This window comes from Rutidosis leptorrhynchoides, chromosome 2, assembly GCF_046630445.1.
Source record: "Rutidosis leptorrhynchoides isolate AG116_Rl617_1_P2 chromosome 2, CSIRO_AGI_Rlap_v1, whole genome shotgun sequence".
In the NCBI taxonomy this organism is placed as follows: domain Eukaryota; kingdom Viridiplantae; phylum Streptophyta; class Magnoliopsida; order Asterales; family Asteraceae; genus Rutidosis; species Rutidosis leptorrhynchoides.
The window spans coordinates 536,178,575-536,195,637 of record NC_092334.1 but is presented as its reverse complement, the minus strand read 5'-3'; the positions used below and the strand labels follow the sequence as shown (position 1 = coordinate 536,195,637).

Sequence of the window (17,063 nt, the reverse complement as noted above, 5' to 3'; positions counted from 1 at the left end):
GTGCGGGTCGTTACAGTAATAAATTAAAATCAACACGTCAAACATCATGATTACGGAAGTTTAAATAAGCATAATTCTTTTATTATATTTCTCATCGTATCTTTATTTACTGTCATTTTATTACTCGCAATTTTATTTACTGTCATTTTATTTATTGTCATTATTTTATGCACTTTAATTATCGTCATTTATCTTTACGCTTAAAATATAGAATCGACAAACCGGTCATTAAACGGTAAACCCCCCCCCCCCCCTTTTATAATAATAATACTACTAGTACATATATATTTTTTTGTATTTTTTACAAATATTGTGTGTAAAAATATAGCGTTAAACTTCACTAGCTCCCTGTGGAACGAACCGGACTTACTAAAAACTACACTACTCTACGATTAGGTACACTGCCTATAAGTGTTGTAGCAAGGTTTAAGTATATCCACTCGATAAATAAATAAATAACTTGTGTAAAATTGTAGCATATTTAATAGTATTTCGTAAACAAAAATAATACTATTTCGTATACACCCCCTACGACATCAATAGCACTTTGTGAAGCTCGGTGTCTCCTCTTCCCACGGTATGATACATCGGTTGAAACATCGTGAAATGATGAGACAACCAATGTCAATATGAAATGGTGTAGATTAGGAAGTCTCCTACACCAAGTAAAACGAAATTCGGGAGAATTGACTCCCTACAATGGATGGACTCAATTCATCCGGAAGTGTTAAAGCACAAAGCTCTAAACACTTGGTTTTGTTGCACATGCATGAAAGACTTTAACTTTCAAGCACAAGTTTGAGTTTTGTTTCTCATGATTTTATCATTTTCGCACAAAATCATATGAAAAGTGAAAGACTTTACTTTCACTTTGTGAATTGCAAGTATGAAACAAAGGGAAGACTTTACTTCCTTAAGTTTTGAAAAACAAAGAAAAGACTTTACTTTTCTCAAAAACTTTGAAAATTGTACAAGTTTTAACCATTTTAATGTTTATGATATGAATTAGTGTAATGGTTAAAAACTTGTTCCAAAAATTGTTCGACAATGCAAGCTTCAAACTTTATATTGTATGTGATGCGTTTACCCGGAAAAGTTCAAAATGGCCCGATATTTTAACTCTCCCCCTACATTTAGTGTATGCAATGCCCTCATTGCATTAAAAAGATAGAATACGTGAAAATGAGGGACATTTTGAAATAGAAAAGATGAGAGAAAAGAAAGTAAAAACCGGCTAAGATCAAACGATCTTTGTTGTTACCATTCGAGAAACTTAATCACCAAGGAATGCAAGTCGATGAGCTTGACGCCTGAACTTAATGCCAGGCTTGGATCAATCATCAATAAGTATATCCTGCCACTAAGAACCACAACAAGCAAGAGAAATACAAACAACCATAAGAATATCCACGCACGCCCATTGTTAAATTATTACAAACATAGAGATGTTCATGTGTGAGACAGTGTTGTAAATCTCCTTATTTCTCCCTGAAATCTCCCCCAGATCTCATTTTTGGAAGGTCGCCAAGACGAGATGTCCATCTCCCCAGATTTCTCCGTCAACGGGGTCAACCTTGGTCAAAACCACAATTTCTCGAAATTTCTCGCTCAATTTTCGAGATTTCTCATAAAATCTCGTAATTTTTCGGATTTTCTCGCTAATTTCTTGGATTTTTTTTGTAAAATCATATAAAAATGTATATAAATATACAAATATTGATTAATTTATATATATTTATATTATAAAAACAAAAAAGTCAACGTAAGTCAACATCCGAGATCTCCCCGATATTTTTCTGAGATGCCGAGATCTCCCAAAAAATTCCAAACGAGATCTCCCCGAGATCCGAGATCTACAACCATGGTGTGAGAGTAGCAATATAGTTATACTACCTCACACCGGATCGATAATTTCACGTTTCACACACATAAGTACCAAGTTAAGTTAACTTACATGCCAAATCATAAGATAAATTGTTCACAAACCATGACGAAGATTTATTACCAAATAACCATAGAGTGTTAGCTTGACATCTAGACGCGCCTCCAAATTCACTCATGATACCCCAAACGCTCCATGGGCATCTCCTCCGACTCATTGAAATTGACTTTTAAAAATTTCGCGATTCGAGTCTCGTAATGACCAACAACACTTGGGAATTCCGACTTCTTGCCACTTGCGTCGAAAAGATAGCTTGTGTAGTGACCCGAGCTTTTTCATGATTATATATTAAATGAAATTGATATTTACATGATTAAATGTTTCCAACATGTTAAGTAATCAAACTTGTTAAGACTTGATTAATTGAAATAGGTTTCATGTAAACAATTGACCACCCAAGTTGACCGGCGATTCACGAACGTTAAAACTTGTAAAAACTATATGATATATATATATATATATATATATATATATATATATATATATATATATATATATATATATATATATATATATATATATATATATATAGTTAACATGATATTATGATAAGTAAGTATCTCACTAGGTATATTAACAATGAGTTATATACATAAAAATGAGACTACTAAGTTAAGAAACTCGAAACGATATATATAACGATTATCGTTATAACAACGTGTTACTAAATACATATGAATCATTTAAGATATTGATACATCATGTATAGCATGATAAAATGATAATTAAATATATTATCAAGTATGTTAACAATGAACTACATATGTAAAACAAGACTACTAACTTAAGAATTTCGAAACGAGACATATATGTAACGATTATCGTTGTAACAACATTTTAATGTATATATATCATATTAAGATATATTCATACATCATAATATCATGATAATGTAATAATTTAACATCTCATTAGATATAATAAACAATGGGTTAACAACATTAAATGAGATCGTTAACTTAAAGGTTTCAAAACAACACTTACATGTAACGACTAACGATGACTTAACGACTCAGTTAAAATGTATATATATGTATTGTATTAATATGTATTGGTACACTTTTGAAAGCCTTAAGAACACATATCAAAGTACTTCTACATAACAAAAATGCTTAAAATTGCATTCTCATTCGTTTTCATCAACAATTCTACTCTTATTCATTCGTATTTGTACTCGTACAATACCCAGCTTCTAGATGCATTTACTATTCGTATATACCAATAGAAAAACATCTAAATCAGACTCCTAATCAGCTACTTTTGTTCTCTAGCAAGGATGATTGATCTTGTTGGCCATTAGTGGTAATTATTACACTAAGTAACAAATCACAACTTGCATATAATCATGCATGCAAGTCGTGATTTTCACACACACATACATCAATCCATTTTCAATTTCATTTACTCTCTAATTCCACTCTATAATCACCTACTCAAGGGCATTCAAACTTCCAGCAAAACAACCTTCATAGTAATCATAAACTACACCAAGAAACAAGATTTGAACACCATAGAAAGAATCACTCAAGAACACATCAAATTAGTCATTCGATTTCAAGAATATTTCTTTCTAATTTTTAACCAATTCCAAGAACGCTTCCAAGATCAAGAAACCTTCATTTTTCTCAGTAGGTGTTCTTTCTAAATCAAGGTAATAACTATATATAAGCTTTGATTAAAATTTATATACATAACTATCTTAATTCGAGAAGAAATCTTACTTGAACTTGTTTTCGTGTCATGATTCTATTTCAAGAACTTTCAAGCCATCCAAGATCCTTTGAAGCTAGATCATTTCTTGTCACTTCCAGTAGGTTTACCTACTATAATTGAGGTAGTAATGATGTTCATAACATCATTCGATTCATATATATATATATATATATATATATATATATATATATATATATATATATATATATATATATATATATATATAACTAATATATATATATATATATATATATATATATATATATATATATATATATATATATATATATATATATATATATATATAACTATCTTATTCGAAGATTTAAACTTGTAATCACTAGAACATAGTTTAGTTAATTCTAAACTTGTTCGCAAACAAAGTTAATCCTTCTAACTTAACTTTTAAAATCAACTAACCACATGTTCTATATCTATATGATATACTAACTTAATGATTTAAAACCAGGAAACACGAAGAACACCGTAAAACTGGACATACGCCGTCGTAGTAAAACCGAGGGCTGTTTTGGGTTAGATAATTAAAAACTATTGATGTGCGTAGAGGTGTATACGAAATAGCTTATATTTTACTACGAAATACTATTAAATACGATACAATTTTACACAAGTTATTTATTTATTTATAGAGTGGATATACCTAAACCTTGCTACAACACTTATAGGCAGTGTACCTAATCGTACAGTAGTGTAGTTTTTAGTAAGTCCGGTTCGTTCCACAGGGATCTAGCCAAGTTTAACGCTATATTTTTAAAACTAAATTTGTAAATATATAAATATATATATAAGTACTACTATTATTATAAAAGGGGGTTTTTACCGTTTAATGACCGGTTTGTCGATTTTAAAAATTTAGTCGCTGTTAAAACCCAATGTAAAATATTAAAAATAAATATAACTTAATTTAAAGCGTAAAGTAAATGACAATAATTAAAGTGCGATAAATTAAAATGCGATAAGTAAATAACAATAAATAAAATTGCAATAATTAAAAAGTACGATAATTAAAAGTGCAATTAAATAAAAAGACAGTAAATAAAAATGCGATAAAATATGAAATAAAGGAATTATGCTTATTTAAACTTCCGTAATCATGATGTTTGACGTGTTGATTTTAGTTTATTACCATGGGTTAATTGTCCTTTGTCCTGGATTATTCAATATGTCCATCTGGTTTTTGTCCATAACAATCCATCAGTCATAAATATAAAGTGCGAGTATCCTCGTCAAATTATTCTTATATCCGAAGTCAAATATTCCAACTAATTGGGGACTTAAACTATAATTACACCAATTTTCCTTGTATGTAATTCACCCCTATTTTAATAATTCCATTGACTATTAATCCATTCCCGTATCTGGTTAAATGAACGATTATTAGTACTTATAAATATCCCGCCCATCGTGTCCGATCGAGTGTATATGGTTATTTATAGGTATGTCCAATTGTAAATATTTATATTAAATTAACGAACTATCATTCAATTAAACAAATATAAAGCCCATTAATAGCCCATAGTCTAATTTCCACAAGTGTCATTCTTTTGTCCAAACCCCAATTATGGTACAAAGCCCAATAACCCCGTCTTTAATATTTAGCCCAACATCATGATTACTTCAAATTAAATAAGCATAATAATAACTTAGCTACGAGATTAATTTAAAAAGGTTGAACATAACTTACAATGATTAATAATAGCGTAGCGTTACACGGACAGAATTTCGACTTACACGCTTACAACATTCGCTAACATACCCTTATTATTATTAAATTAAAATTAAAATTAAAATTATAATATATATATATATATATATATATATATATATATATATATATATATATATATATATATATATATATATATATATATATATATATATATATATATATATATATATATATATATATATATATATTACTTGAGATAGAGAGTAGAGAAAGATGTATTGAGCTCGAGCAAAAAGACTGCCTTTTATAGGAATGTGGCCAGAAAAAGTAGGCCATGCGATCGCATGGGAATTAGGCCTCCAGGCCATGCGATCGCATGGAGCAGGAATCCAGCTCACATACGTTTGTCACCTAGTTTGCCGACGGTTTTTAATTTATAATATAATATATATATAATTTTAAGAATTATTTATATATTATATTATATTTATGTGCATAGTTGACTTGTATGAAGGGACATGTATGAAGTATCCCGAGTAGATATATCTATGTTATTAGGGACATGTATGAAGGGGCTAAATCCTGTGTTCGAACGCCTGTGGGAAATACTGAAGTTTTCCCAATAAAAGTGGGCCTGCATCAGGGGTCGGCCCTTAGCCCTTTTCTTTTCGCTTTGATCCTTGACGAGCTTTCTTGAGGGATACAAGAGTGCATCCCTTGGTGCTTGATTTTTGCCGATGATATCGTGCTTGTTTCAGAATCCAAGGAGGAGCTTAATAGAAGATTAGAGCAATGGAGGGTGGCCTTAGAAAGTAATGGCCTACAAATTAGTAGACAAAAGACGAAATATCTTAGATGTGATTTCGATAGGAACGACGATGCTCAAGAGGATGGAGTGAACATCTGCATTGGAGACCAGATCTTGCATCAACAAACCTCGTTCAGATACCTAGGCTCGGTGCTCCACAAATCGGGGAGGATTGACGAAGATGTTTCGCACCGTATTAAGGTAGGGTGGCTGAAGTGGAGGTCAGCGACTGGGGTCTTATGCGACAAGAAGATCCCCCTTAAGCTGAAAGGGAAATTCTTCAAGGTGGCAATTAGACCGGCCATGTTATATGGTTCAGAGTGTTGGCCTATGACGAAGGCGCAAGAGAGAAGGATGGAGGTCGCAGAGATGAGAATGCTTAGGTGGACTTGCGGTAAAACCATGTTGGATATGATTCCAAATAGTGTTTTCAAGGAGAACCTAGAAGTTAGAAGCATCTCTGATAAGCTAAGAGAAGGACGGCTTCGCTGGTTTGGGCATGTGAGGAGGCGACCTCTTACTGCCCCTGTTAGGAAAGTCGAGGCACTTACGGTTGACGGTGTAAGGAGAAGGGGTAGACCCACTCGTAGGTGGGAGGATTGAATAAAGATGGACTTGAAGGAGCTTTTATTGTCCGAGGACATGACTTCTGATAGGATTACGTGGAGGACTAGAATTAGAATAGACGAGTAGGTTTTTGGTGTTTGTGTTTGTTTTTGGTTATGTTTGTTTTTTTTTTTTTGCTTGCGTTGGTTCGGCTGTTGGCATGGGTGCTTTTTTTTTTTTTTTTTTTTTTTGGTTTGGTAAGTTTGTGTAGGTTTTTAGGTTTGTGTTTGACTTGAGTTGTTTTTCATTGGTTTGTCAATGAGTTTTTTTTTTTTTTTTAATGTTGTATGTGTATGTTGTTTGTTCTTTCTATGACTTGCTTTGTTCCGTTGGTATGTTTGTTTTGGATTTAGGTATCTGTGTTTTGTTTGTATGTATGCATGTTTGTTTAGGTATGTTTTGTTTTTATGTATGTATGTGTGTGTTGGTTTGTTAGTTTGTATGTATGTATGTTCGTAAGTATGTCCCTTGTTGGTTTGTTTTGTATGTTTAGGTACGATTTTATGTATGTATTTTTGTATGTATGTTTATTCGTCGGTATGTCCCTGGTTGGTTTGTTTTTATGTATGTATGCTTTTTGTATGTTTGTCATGTATGTATATCATGTTTGTATATCATGTTTGTTTGGTTGCTTGTTTGTTTGTGGGTTTTTCATGTTCTTTGACTTTTTAGCTATCCTTTGCCTTGCGCTCCGCACTACACTCTAAGGTACGTTTTTATTTTCATTTTATTTATCTTTTTATTTATTATTTTTATCATTTTTTTTACGCATCCGGCTCTATTAAGTGAGTTATCAGCAAGCGCCAATATATTGGCGACTTGACTTCTCTCTAGAGCCTAGATTGAATACCAGGCATTATTTAAAACCCATGAAAATTTGATCCTACCATTTTCAGGGCGTCTTTTTTTTTTTTTTTATCTATTGGCCGGAGGTCCTCTTCAAAGCAATCTCTCTATTCGTCGAACATTGAGAGGGATGACTTTCTCTACTCTTGGAGTGTTTCACTCGGGGTGAAGAAATGACTTCTCTTTATTCTAGGGTAGAGGAAGGATTGTCTACGTTCCACCTCCCCCATACCCCACAAAATGGGATTGGGAGTGTTGTTGTTGTTGTTGACTTGTAATTTTTAGTCCGTTACGTTGAGCGTTGAGAGTTGACTCTGGTCCCGGTTCCGGATTTTCGAACGTCCTTTCGTACTATTTAATATCTTGTACTTTGCGTTTTGCGGCTCGTACTCTTGTAATTTTGAGATGTTTCTCATCAATAATTTGAACCACTTTGATTGGACTTTGTATTTTTTGGCTTTTTGGTCGTTTGTGTCTTCAAATCGTTGAATCTGTCTTTTATCTTCACCTTTTATTATTTAAACGAATATCACTTGTAAATAGAACAATTGCAACTAAAAGCTTGTCTTTCTTGCGAGATAATGCTATGAAATATATGTTCATTTTTAGCATTATCAAATATTCCCACACTTGAGCGTTGCTTGTCCTCAAGCAATATAGTCTTGAAATAAAAATACTAGAATCACTTCTTTATTCTTCACACTTTGTACATCAGTGATTTCTATACGGCGGCATGAACAATGGTAGTAACGATGTGGTTTACAGTCCCACATGACTATGAAAATTTAGATCCTTTAAGGAAATTGGATCTTTATGAAAACATTTGATCTTTCAAAAATAAAATCTAGCTTTTACCCTAGATAAGTTTTCCGGAATAACCCTTCACCGGTGTTTGCAAAATCTTTTTGTGGGTTTTGTGGGTTTCAGATTTGAAAATTTTAGCTCAAAACTTGCGGTTTTGTGTCACCTACTTGCTAACCTTGTATTGGGAAAGCAACACGTCCAGTATACTTGCTCCGTATATTACCTTTCGGTAAACTACCGTCCGGTTGTAAAGGAAAGCGTTGAACAAGCAACTGTTAAGGCAATGTCCCGTGACATGCTTTTAATTATGGTCTATAACGTGTCGGATGCATTTACTATCCTTTATAGGAGCAATAGTAAAGATCACCCTATAGTTTTTCGGTCTGGCACAAGGTCCTGTCTTCGACCATGCTATGCAACCACCGTTCTTACGGTTGACACCCGATTTGGTTCAGGTGACCTAATGAATTTCAGGTGAATTCCTAGGATTTTACGTTCAATGGTAATGAACGCATTAAAAATAGGGTTTTCAGAAAACAAATCGGTTTGTAATTTGATCAAAATATTTTCTCGTTCAAGCTCGAGTTTAGATATCATCGAATTCTATGAGTTTGTAATTCTCAATCTTTAAGGTCAATCTCAAGGATTGAGTAATATCAGTCTTAAAAGCTGATTTTTGATCTTTAAGGAGATTATCCTTTCTGGGGATCTGATTCATTAGTCTTATAAGCTAATTTGCACGGTACCCCCCATTGTACGAGACAGATCCTCTTATGGTTAGGATAAGTCTGACCACTTGGCGACCCTGTTTGATGCTGAGGTTCATGGATTTCCAGCTGATTTTTGAGAAAAATTTTCAAGGTTTTTCGTAGACTCTACAACTGGTCTGGACGACAATTTTCTGACCTAAATCAAAAAGCGCGTGTCTTTTTATCGGAAGACTTTACTTCCTTTTAGATTCCATTTATATTACAATAAACTGGGTAAAACTGATTAATATCGTCCAAAATAAAAGTATTTTCAATTATTTGTACAAAAATATGTGACATATGTTCTAAATAACTTGGTAAATTTTTCCTACACTTGGCTTTTATTTTCCTTTCTTTGCCTTTTTATTGTCCTCTATTCCATTTTAAATGAATTCTAACATTTTTGGGTTGTTTCTCAATTTATGTCCTTTTCGAGGTAATAATAATTTCGGTGTTAACACCTAGTTTTATCGTTCATAAATTTGTATAAACATGATTTTGAGTTCATTTAATTGAAAATTTTGAAAATTTTTACTAGAATTGAGTAGTCAGTATATGAGACTAGGGCAGTTCTTTATTATCAGAGAGCACTAGATTCTAATACAACTACTACGTTACTAGTATTTTTAATGGTAACCAAGTGCTTAAGTTAAAATTTTTTTAAAATCCGAAAGAATTTAACCCCTTCCCACACTTAAGATCTTGCAATGCCCTCATTTGCAAGAAATCAGTAACAATTTAAATTATTGAGGGTGATTAGCGTAGAAAAATGATTAAATTTTACCAAAGTTTCCAAACATATTGGCATTTGTTTGCTGAATGATAAATGGTGCACATCATTTGTTCATTCCGTCTTGTTGTTACATCACATTTGTTTTTTTGTTTTGTCATCAAGATTAGTAGCTTTTGCTGAACTTAATGCCAGTCTTTGAAAATGTGCTGTTTTACCCTATTTTGTACATAAAATAAAATACATACAATACAAATAATAACATGCATGATAATTTGAAATGGGACTTAACATCCCACCTTCAAATCAAACATGAAATATTAGTACAAAATAATAAAAATATTAAACATTACATTAAAAGTATCACAATATTATATGTTTAAACATAAAAATAAATAAAGATAATAAAAAGATAAAAATCACCAACGAGAACTATATCAATCTGGATAAGGGTTCCAGTTCATGTCGTCGGGCGGGTTCCATGGTTGGTTATAGGTGTACTGATAGGCCTAGTTAAGGTCGTAGAGAGTAAATAGTGGTCGTATATCGGGTTGGTATGGAGGATAGTAAGCAGGTCGGGTCGGTACATAGTTATTTGGTACCTGAGGTGATAGCTGGCTCATGATCTGATGCTAATGATAGTGCCATCTATCATGCTGTCGTTGCCTAGAATGCTCGTAAACATTCTCGGCTTGCCACTGCTCGTACCGATGTAGTGACCCGAACTTTTCCATGTTTTTATATATTAAATGAAATTGATATTTACATGATTAAATGTTTTCAACATGTTAAGCAATCAAACTTGTTAAGACTTGATTAATTGAAATAGGTTTCATATAGACAACTGACCACCCAAGTTGACCGGCGATTCACGAACGTTAAAACTTGTAAAAACTATATGATGACATATATATGGATATATATATATATATATATATATATATATATATATATATATATATATATATATATATATATATATATATATATATATATATATATAGTTAACATGATATTATGATAAGTAAACATATCATTAAGTATATTAACAATGAACTACATATGTAAAAACAAGACTACTAACTTAATGATTTTGAAACGAGACATATATGTAACGATTATCGTTATAACGACATTTAATATATATATATATATATATATATATATATATATATATATATATATATATATATATATATATATATATATATATATCATATTAAGATATATTAATACATCATGATATCATGATGATGTAATAATTTAACATCTCATTTGATTTAATAAACAATGGGTTAACAATATTTAACAAGATCGTTATCCTAAAGGTTTCAAAACAACACTTACATGTAACGACTAACGATGACTTAACGACTCAGTTAAAATGTATATACATGTAGTGTTTTAATATGTATTCATACACTTTTTAAAGACTTCAAGACACTTATCAAAATACTTCTACTTAACAAAAATGCTTACAATTACATCCTCGTTCAGTTTCATCAACAATTCTACTCGTATGCACCCGTATTCGTACTCGTACAATACACAGCTTTTAGATGTATGTACTATTGGTATATACACTCCAATGATCAGCTCTTAGCAGCCCATGTGAGTCACCTAACACATGTGGGAACCATCATTTGGCAACTAGCATGAAATATCTCATAAAATTACAAAAATATGAGTAATCATTCATGACTTATTTACATGTAAACAAAATTACACATCCTTTATATCTAATCCATATACCAACGACCAAAAACACCTACAAATACTTTCATTCTTCAATTTTCTTCATCTAATTAATCTCTCTCAAGTTCTATCTTCAAGTTCTAAGTGTTCTTCATAAATTCTACAAGTTCTAGTTTCATAAAATCAAGAATACTTCCAAGTTTGCTAGCTTACTTCCAATCTTGTAGAGTGATCATCCAACCTCAAGAAATCTTTATTATTTACATTAAGATATCTTTCTAATACAAGATAATATTCATATTCAAACTTTGATTCAATTTCTATAACTATAACAATCTTATTTCGAGTGGAAATCTTACTTGAACTTGTTTTCTTGTCATGATTCTGCTTCAAGAACTTTCAAGCCATCCAAGGATCCTTTGAAGCTAGATCCATTTTTCTCATTTCCAGTAGCTTTATCCAGAAAACTTGAGGTAGTAATGATGTTCATAACATCATTCGATTCATACATATAAAGCTATCTTATTCGAAGGTTTAAACTTGTAATCACTAGAACATAGTTTAGTTAATTCTAAACTTGTTCGCAAACAAAAGTTAATCCTTCTAACTTGAATTTTAAAATCAACTAAACACATGTTCTATATCTATATGTTATGCTAACTTAATGATTTAAAACCTGGAAACACGAAGAACACTATAAAACCGGACATACGCCGTCGTAGTAACAACGCGGGCTGTTTTGGGTTAGTTAATTAAAAACTATGATAAACTTTGATTTAAAATTTGTTCTTCTGGGAAAATGATTTTTCTTATGAACATGAAACTATATCCAAAAATCATGGTTAAACTCAAAGTGGAAGTATGTTTTCTAAAATGGTCATCTAGATGTCGTTCTTTCGACTGAAATGACTACCTTTACAAAAAAGACTTGTAACTTATATTTCTGACTATAAACCTATACTTTTTCTGTTTAGATTCATAAAATAGAGTTCAATATGAAACCATAGCAATTTGATTCACTCAAAACGGATTTAAAATGAAGAAGTTATGGGTAAAACAAGATTGGATAATTTTTCTTGTTGTAGCAACGTGAAAATTGGTAACAAATCTATATTAATCATATCCTAGCTAACTTATATTGTATTATACATGTATTCTAATATATTATGTAATCTTGGGATACCATAGACACGTATGCAAATGTTTTGACATATCATATCGACCCATGTGTATATATTATTTGGAACAACCATAGACACTCTATATGCAGTAATGTGGGAGTTAGCTATACAGGGTTGAGGTTGATTCCAAAAATATATATACTTTGAGTTGTGATCTAGCCTGAGATGTGTATACACTGGGTCGTGGATTGATTCAAGATAATATATATCAATTTTTTTTGTACATCTAACGTTGGACAACTAGTTGTAGGTTACTAACGAGGACAGCTGACTTAATAAACTTAAAACATCAAAATGTATTAAGAATGTTGTAAATATATTTTGAATATACTTTGATATATATGTACATATTTGTTATAGGTTCGTGAATCGACCAGTGGCCAAGTCTTACTTCCCGACGAAGTAAAAATCTGTGAAAGTGAGTTATAGTCCCACTTTTAAAATCTAATATTTTTGGGATGAGAATACATGCAGGTTTTATAAATGATTTACAAAATAGACACAAGTACGTGAAACTACATTCTATGGTTGAATTATCGAAATCGAATATGCCCCTTTTTATTAAGTCTGGTAATCTAAGAATTAGGGAACATACACCCTAATTGACGCGAATTCTAAAGATAGATCTATTGGGCCTAACAAACCCCATCCAAAGTACCGGATGCTTTAGTACTTCGAAATTTATATCATATCCGAAGGGTGTCCCGAATGAAGGTTTTTTGTATGCCCGAGAGACATATCAAATTAACGTGGCTAATATGTTTTGATCCATGTCGGGTCATACCCAATAACAAGCTTACCGACACCTTATACGTATTTGATCTTATTGATTGGATCATTAAACAAATACCCGACACTTGGATTTTAGAAAATCGGGTTTCTAAAATATTATCACTTGAGATAAATTATTTGGATAATTTATATATAATTGTTTATGGGTTTAAATGATTATATTGTGTTATATTTTATAAAAGGTTTTATAAAATATATAAGTAACAAAATAATACATAAGTTTATAACAAGTTTATAAACTTTTATAAACTTACAAGTATTATTATTAAACATTATAAGTGTGCAGATTTTGGGACTCCAAGGAGACACCCCATGCTTATTTTGGTTACTTTAAAGTTGACACAACTCCTAATGAACATGCCTAACTAGTTTACCAAGGCTTGACTCAAGTGATACATAAAATACACAAAAAATAGCAAGTGAAATTCAGCTCCTTTTGCTGAATTCTGGCTGATTTTTCTGCTGTCCAAGAGGGAGTTCTTGAGCTTATTTGGAAGCTTATTTTCAAGTGTCAATAAATCCTAACCATTGTACAAGGTGTTGGTGTCAAGTTTGGGGCATAATCTCTTGAGGTTTCATCACTTTGAGGCTTGCATTCATCATCATCTTCATCATCATCTTGCAACTTTGAAAACAACCCTCAACTAGCTTGAGGAGGTATAATCTCTAAACCCACTCTTAGTTTGTAAGTATGTTTCACAACTAGATCCTATTTGGGATTTAACTTTAAATGGTTAAAGATTTACAAGTTTTAAAATGGTAATTTATACGCTTCCGCAAATCTTATTTCTTGAATGATTATAAGTATTATGAAACTTGTTAAATCCCAACAATGGTATCTAGAGCCGAAGTTGTTGAAATATGCTTCGAGATGGTTATTAAACCCACTATAATTTTGCATTCTATGAACATGCATGAAGTAGAATGTAAAATTTTTGGTTTTGAGCGGTTTCTCATTTTGGCCAAAATCACTTGTGATTCTGCATTCTGTGTTACCGATCACTTGTGATTCTGTGTTGCCGATCACTTGTGATTCTGTGTTGCCGATCACTTGTGATTCTGTGTTGCCAATCACTTGTGATTCTGTGTTGCCGATCACTTGTGATTCTGTATTGCCAATCACTTGTGATTCTGTGTTGCAGATCACTTGTGATTCTGTGTTTCCAATCACTTGTGATTCTGTATTGCCTATCACTTATGTTGATGATGTTCACAATCTAAGCCTTGACCTTGTGTTTGGTTGCATGTTTGGTTGATTTAATATTTATTCATTTGGTATGTAATAATATTATTTTGGTTATGTAATTTATTTTATATTTGGTATGTAAAATAGATTAGGTTGTAATTTCACTTTTTTAGACAAAATGTATTAGGATATATTTTGTAAAAAGATGAAGATGATGAAGACTTTAAGAACACAAGAAGAAGCATTTGGATGCAAGATTAAGTGAGAGATTTAAAATCTCCTACTTTGTGTTATAACCCCTTATCCGGTGGCATTTGTTTTCGGCTAAACAAATGTCTACCAAAATGGCTTGATTGTGAACATATTTGTTTTGCATGCATGGTTGTTTATTGTATGATTGTGGATTGTATGTTTGTATGCTACAAGTTAATCACACAAGTTAACAACAAGCAAAATGGCAATTTAATTGGTTAAATTATACATTAATTAACGACATGCAAAACGACAATTTAATTGGTTAAATTAAAAATGGCTAAAAGGACATTAATAAACGGTTATTAAGAACATGATTAGGATCATATATATAAAATGGTTTATAGACATGAAAATGGATTTCAAATGAACCATACACTAAATGCATGTTGGTGTATGGCATAAAAGTTTTCTCAAACTAGAATTAATGAAAACTTAAAATCCCTTATTAACAAGGCAAACAAGTTAAACGCCATCCTTTTGTGCAACACTTAAAAATATTAGGGAACTCACAATGGGATAAAGGTCACCTAACCGTTATGAGCAAACTAATATGATTAAGGTGAATTTCGCATACTTGTGGGATAAAGGTCACCTAACCACTTGTATGTTAAGTTTACACGTTTACACAAGTAGGACGACTTGATTTGGAAATCATGAACTTAGGGTCACCGAAGCATGAGGAACAAATAGGCGTTGATGGGATAAATATGCCATGCAAAAGGATTGCATGATCCCATAACTTAGAAGTTGCAAAAGGATTGCAATTGTCATATAATGACTACCTAGCTAAATCAAATGACGGGATAAAGGTCACCTAACCGAAATTTGGTTTACCGTTGGATTCTAAAATTTAATAAATATCAATTGGATTTAAAGGGTATTGATCGTTAAATTAAAATTGATACTTAAACAACTTTGTTAAATTTTGTAGATGGCCGCCAATAACAACAACATTCCGAACGCACCAATAAACTTTAACAACCTATCGTTGAGGTCAATCCTCGAAAAGGAAAAACTCAACCATACGAACTTCATGGATTGGTTCCGCAATCTAAGAATTGTCCTCAAACTAGAGGACAGGGCGTATGTGTTGGAAGACCCCATTCCCGATCAACCGGACGAGGATGATACGGAAGGCATGACTTATTGGGAGAAATATTGCACCGATTCGTTGCAAGTTTCTTGCCTCATGCTTGGGACTATGATACCCGAACTCCAAAAGGATTTTGAGCATCATAGTGCATATGACATGATCACACAGTTGAAGGAGATGTTCCTTCAACAAGCTCGTGTCGAGTGCTTCGAAACAGTTCGAGCGCTTCATGCATGTCGGATGGATGACTCCCAATCCGTTTCATCTTATGTCCTTAAGATGAAAAGCCTTATTGATCGAGCGAACTGTCTAAATTGCAACGTGTCTAATGAATTAGCCACGGACCTCATTCTCAACTCATTGTCAAAAAGGTTTGACACATTTGTAATGAATTACAATATGAATGGTTGGGATAAAAGCATTGGCGAATTACATGCCATGCTTAAGACGGCAGAAGCAAGCATGGGTAAAAGGGCTTCACCCGTGTTTACGATCAATGAAGGCGGGTCCAAAAACAATAACACTTCTAAGCCAAAGGCGTCTAAGAGGAAGGGACCCGCCTACCAAGGCAAAGGCAAGGCAAAAGGGAAGATGGTTAACCCAACCAACAACAACAAGAAGCAAAAGGTTGCTGGTAAAGCTAACCCCAAGGAAGATCCGTGCTTTGGTTGCGGTGAGATGGGTCACTGGAAACGCAACTGCCCGGTCTACCTAAAGGAGTTGAAGGAAAAGAGGGATGCAGGGCAAACCTCAGGTAATGTATATATGGTATATATTGAGCTTAGTATTACTTCTTCTAATACATGGGTATTAAACACAGGATGTGGAACTCATATTTGCAATTCTTTGCAGGGTTCAAAAGAAGTAATCAAGATGCGGGAACAACAAGTCTCTTCATGGGAAATGGAGCAAGGGTGCAAGTGAAAGCTCATGGAGACTTTATTTTAAAGCTTTCAAGTGGTTTGGAGCTTAT

General features: G+C 32.6%; 1 protein-coding gene across 1 annotated transcript in view; it reads left to right on the top strand.

The window, feature by feature from the left end:
- The window catches only part of LOC139889628 (uncharacterized), a 51,809-nt gene extending 45,053 nt beyond the window's left edge, over nucleotides 1-6,756 (top strand). Inside the window, exons 2-3 of the mRNA XM_071872569.1 lie at nucleotides 6,104-6,387; nucleotides 6,493-6,756. Of these exons, the coding sequence (XP_071728670.1) occupies nucleotides 6,104-6,387; nucleotides 6,493-6,756 (548 nt within the window). The remainder of the gene's footprint in view (nucleotides 1-6,103; nucleotides 6,388-6,492) is intronic.
- The last annotated feature ends 10,307 nt before the right edge of the window (nucleotides 6,757-17,063 follow it).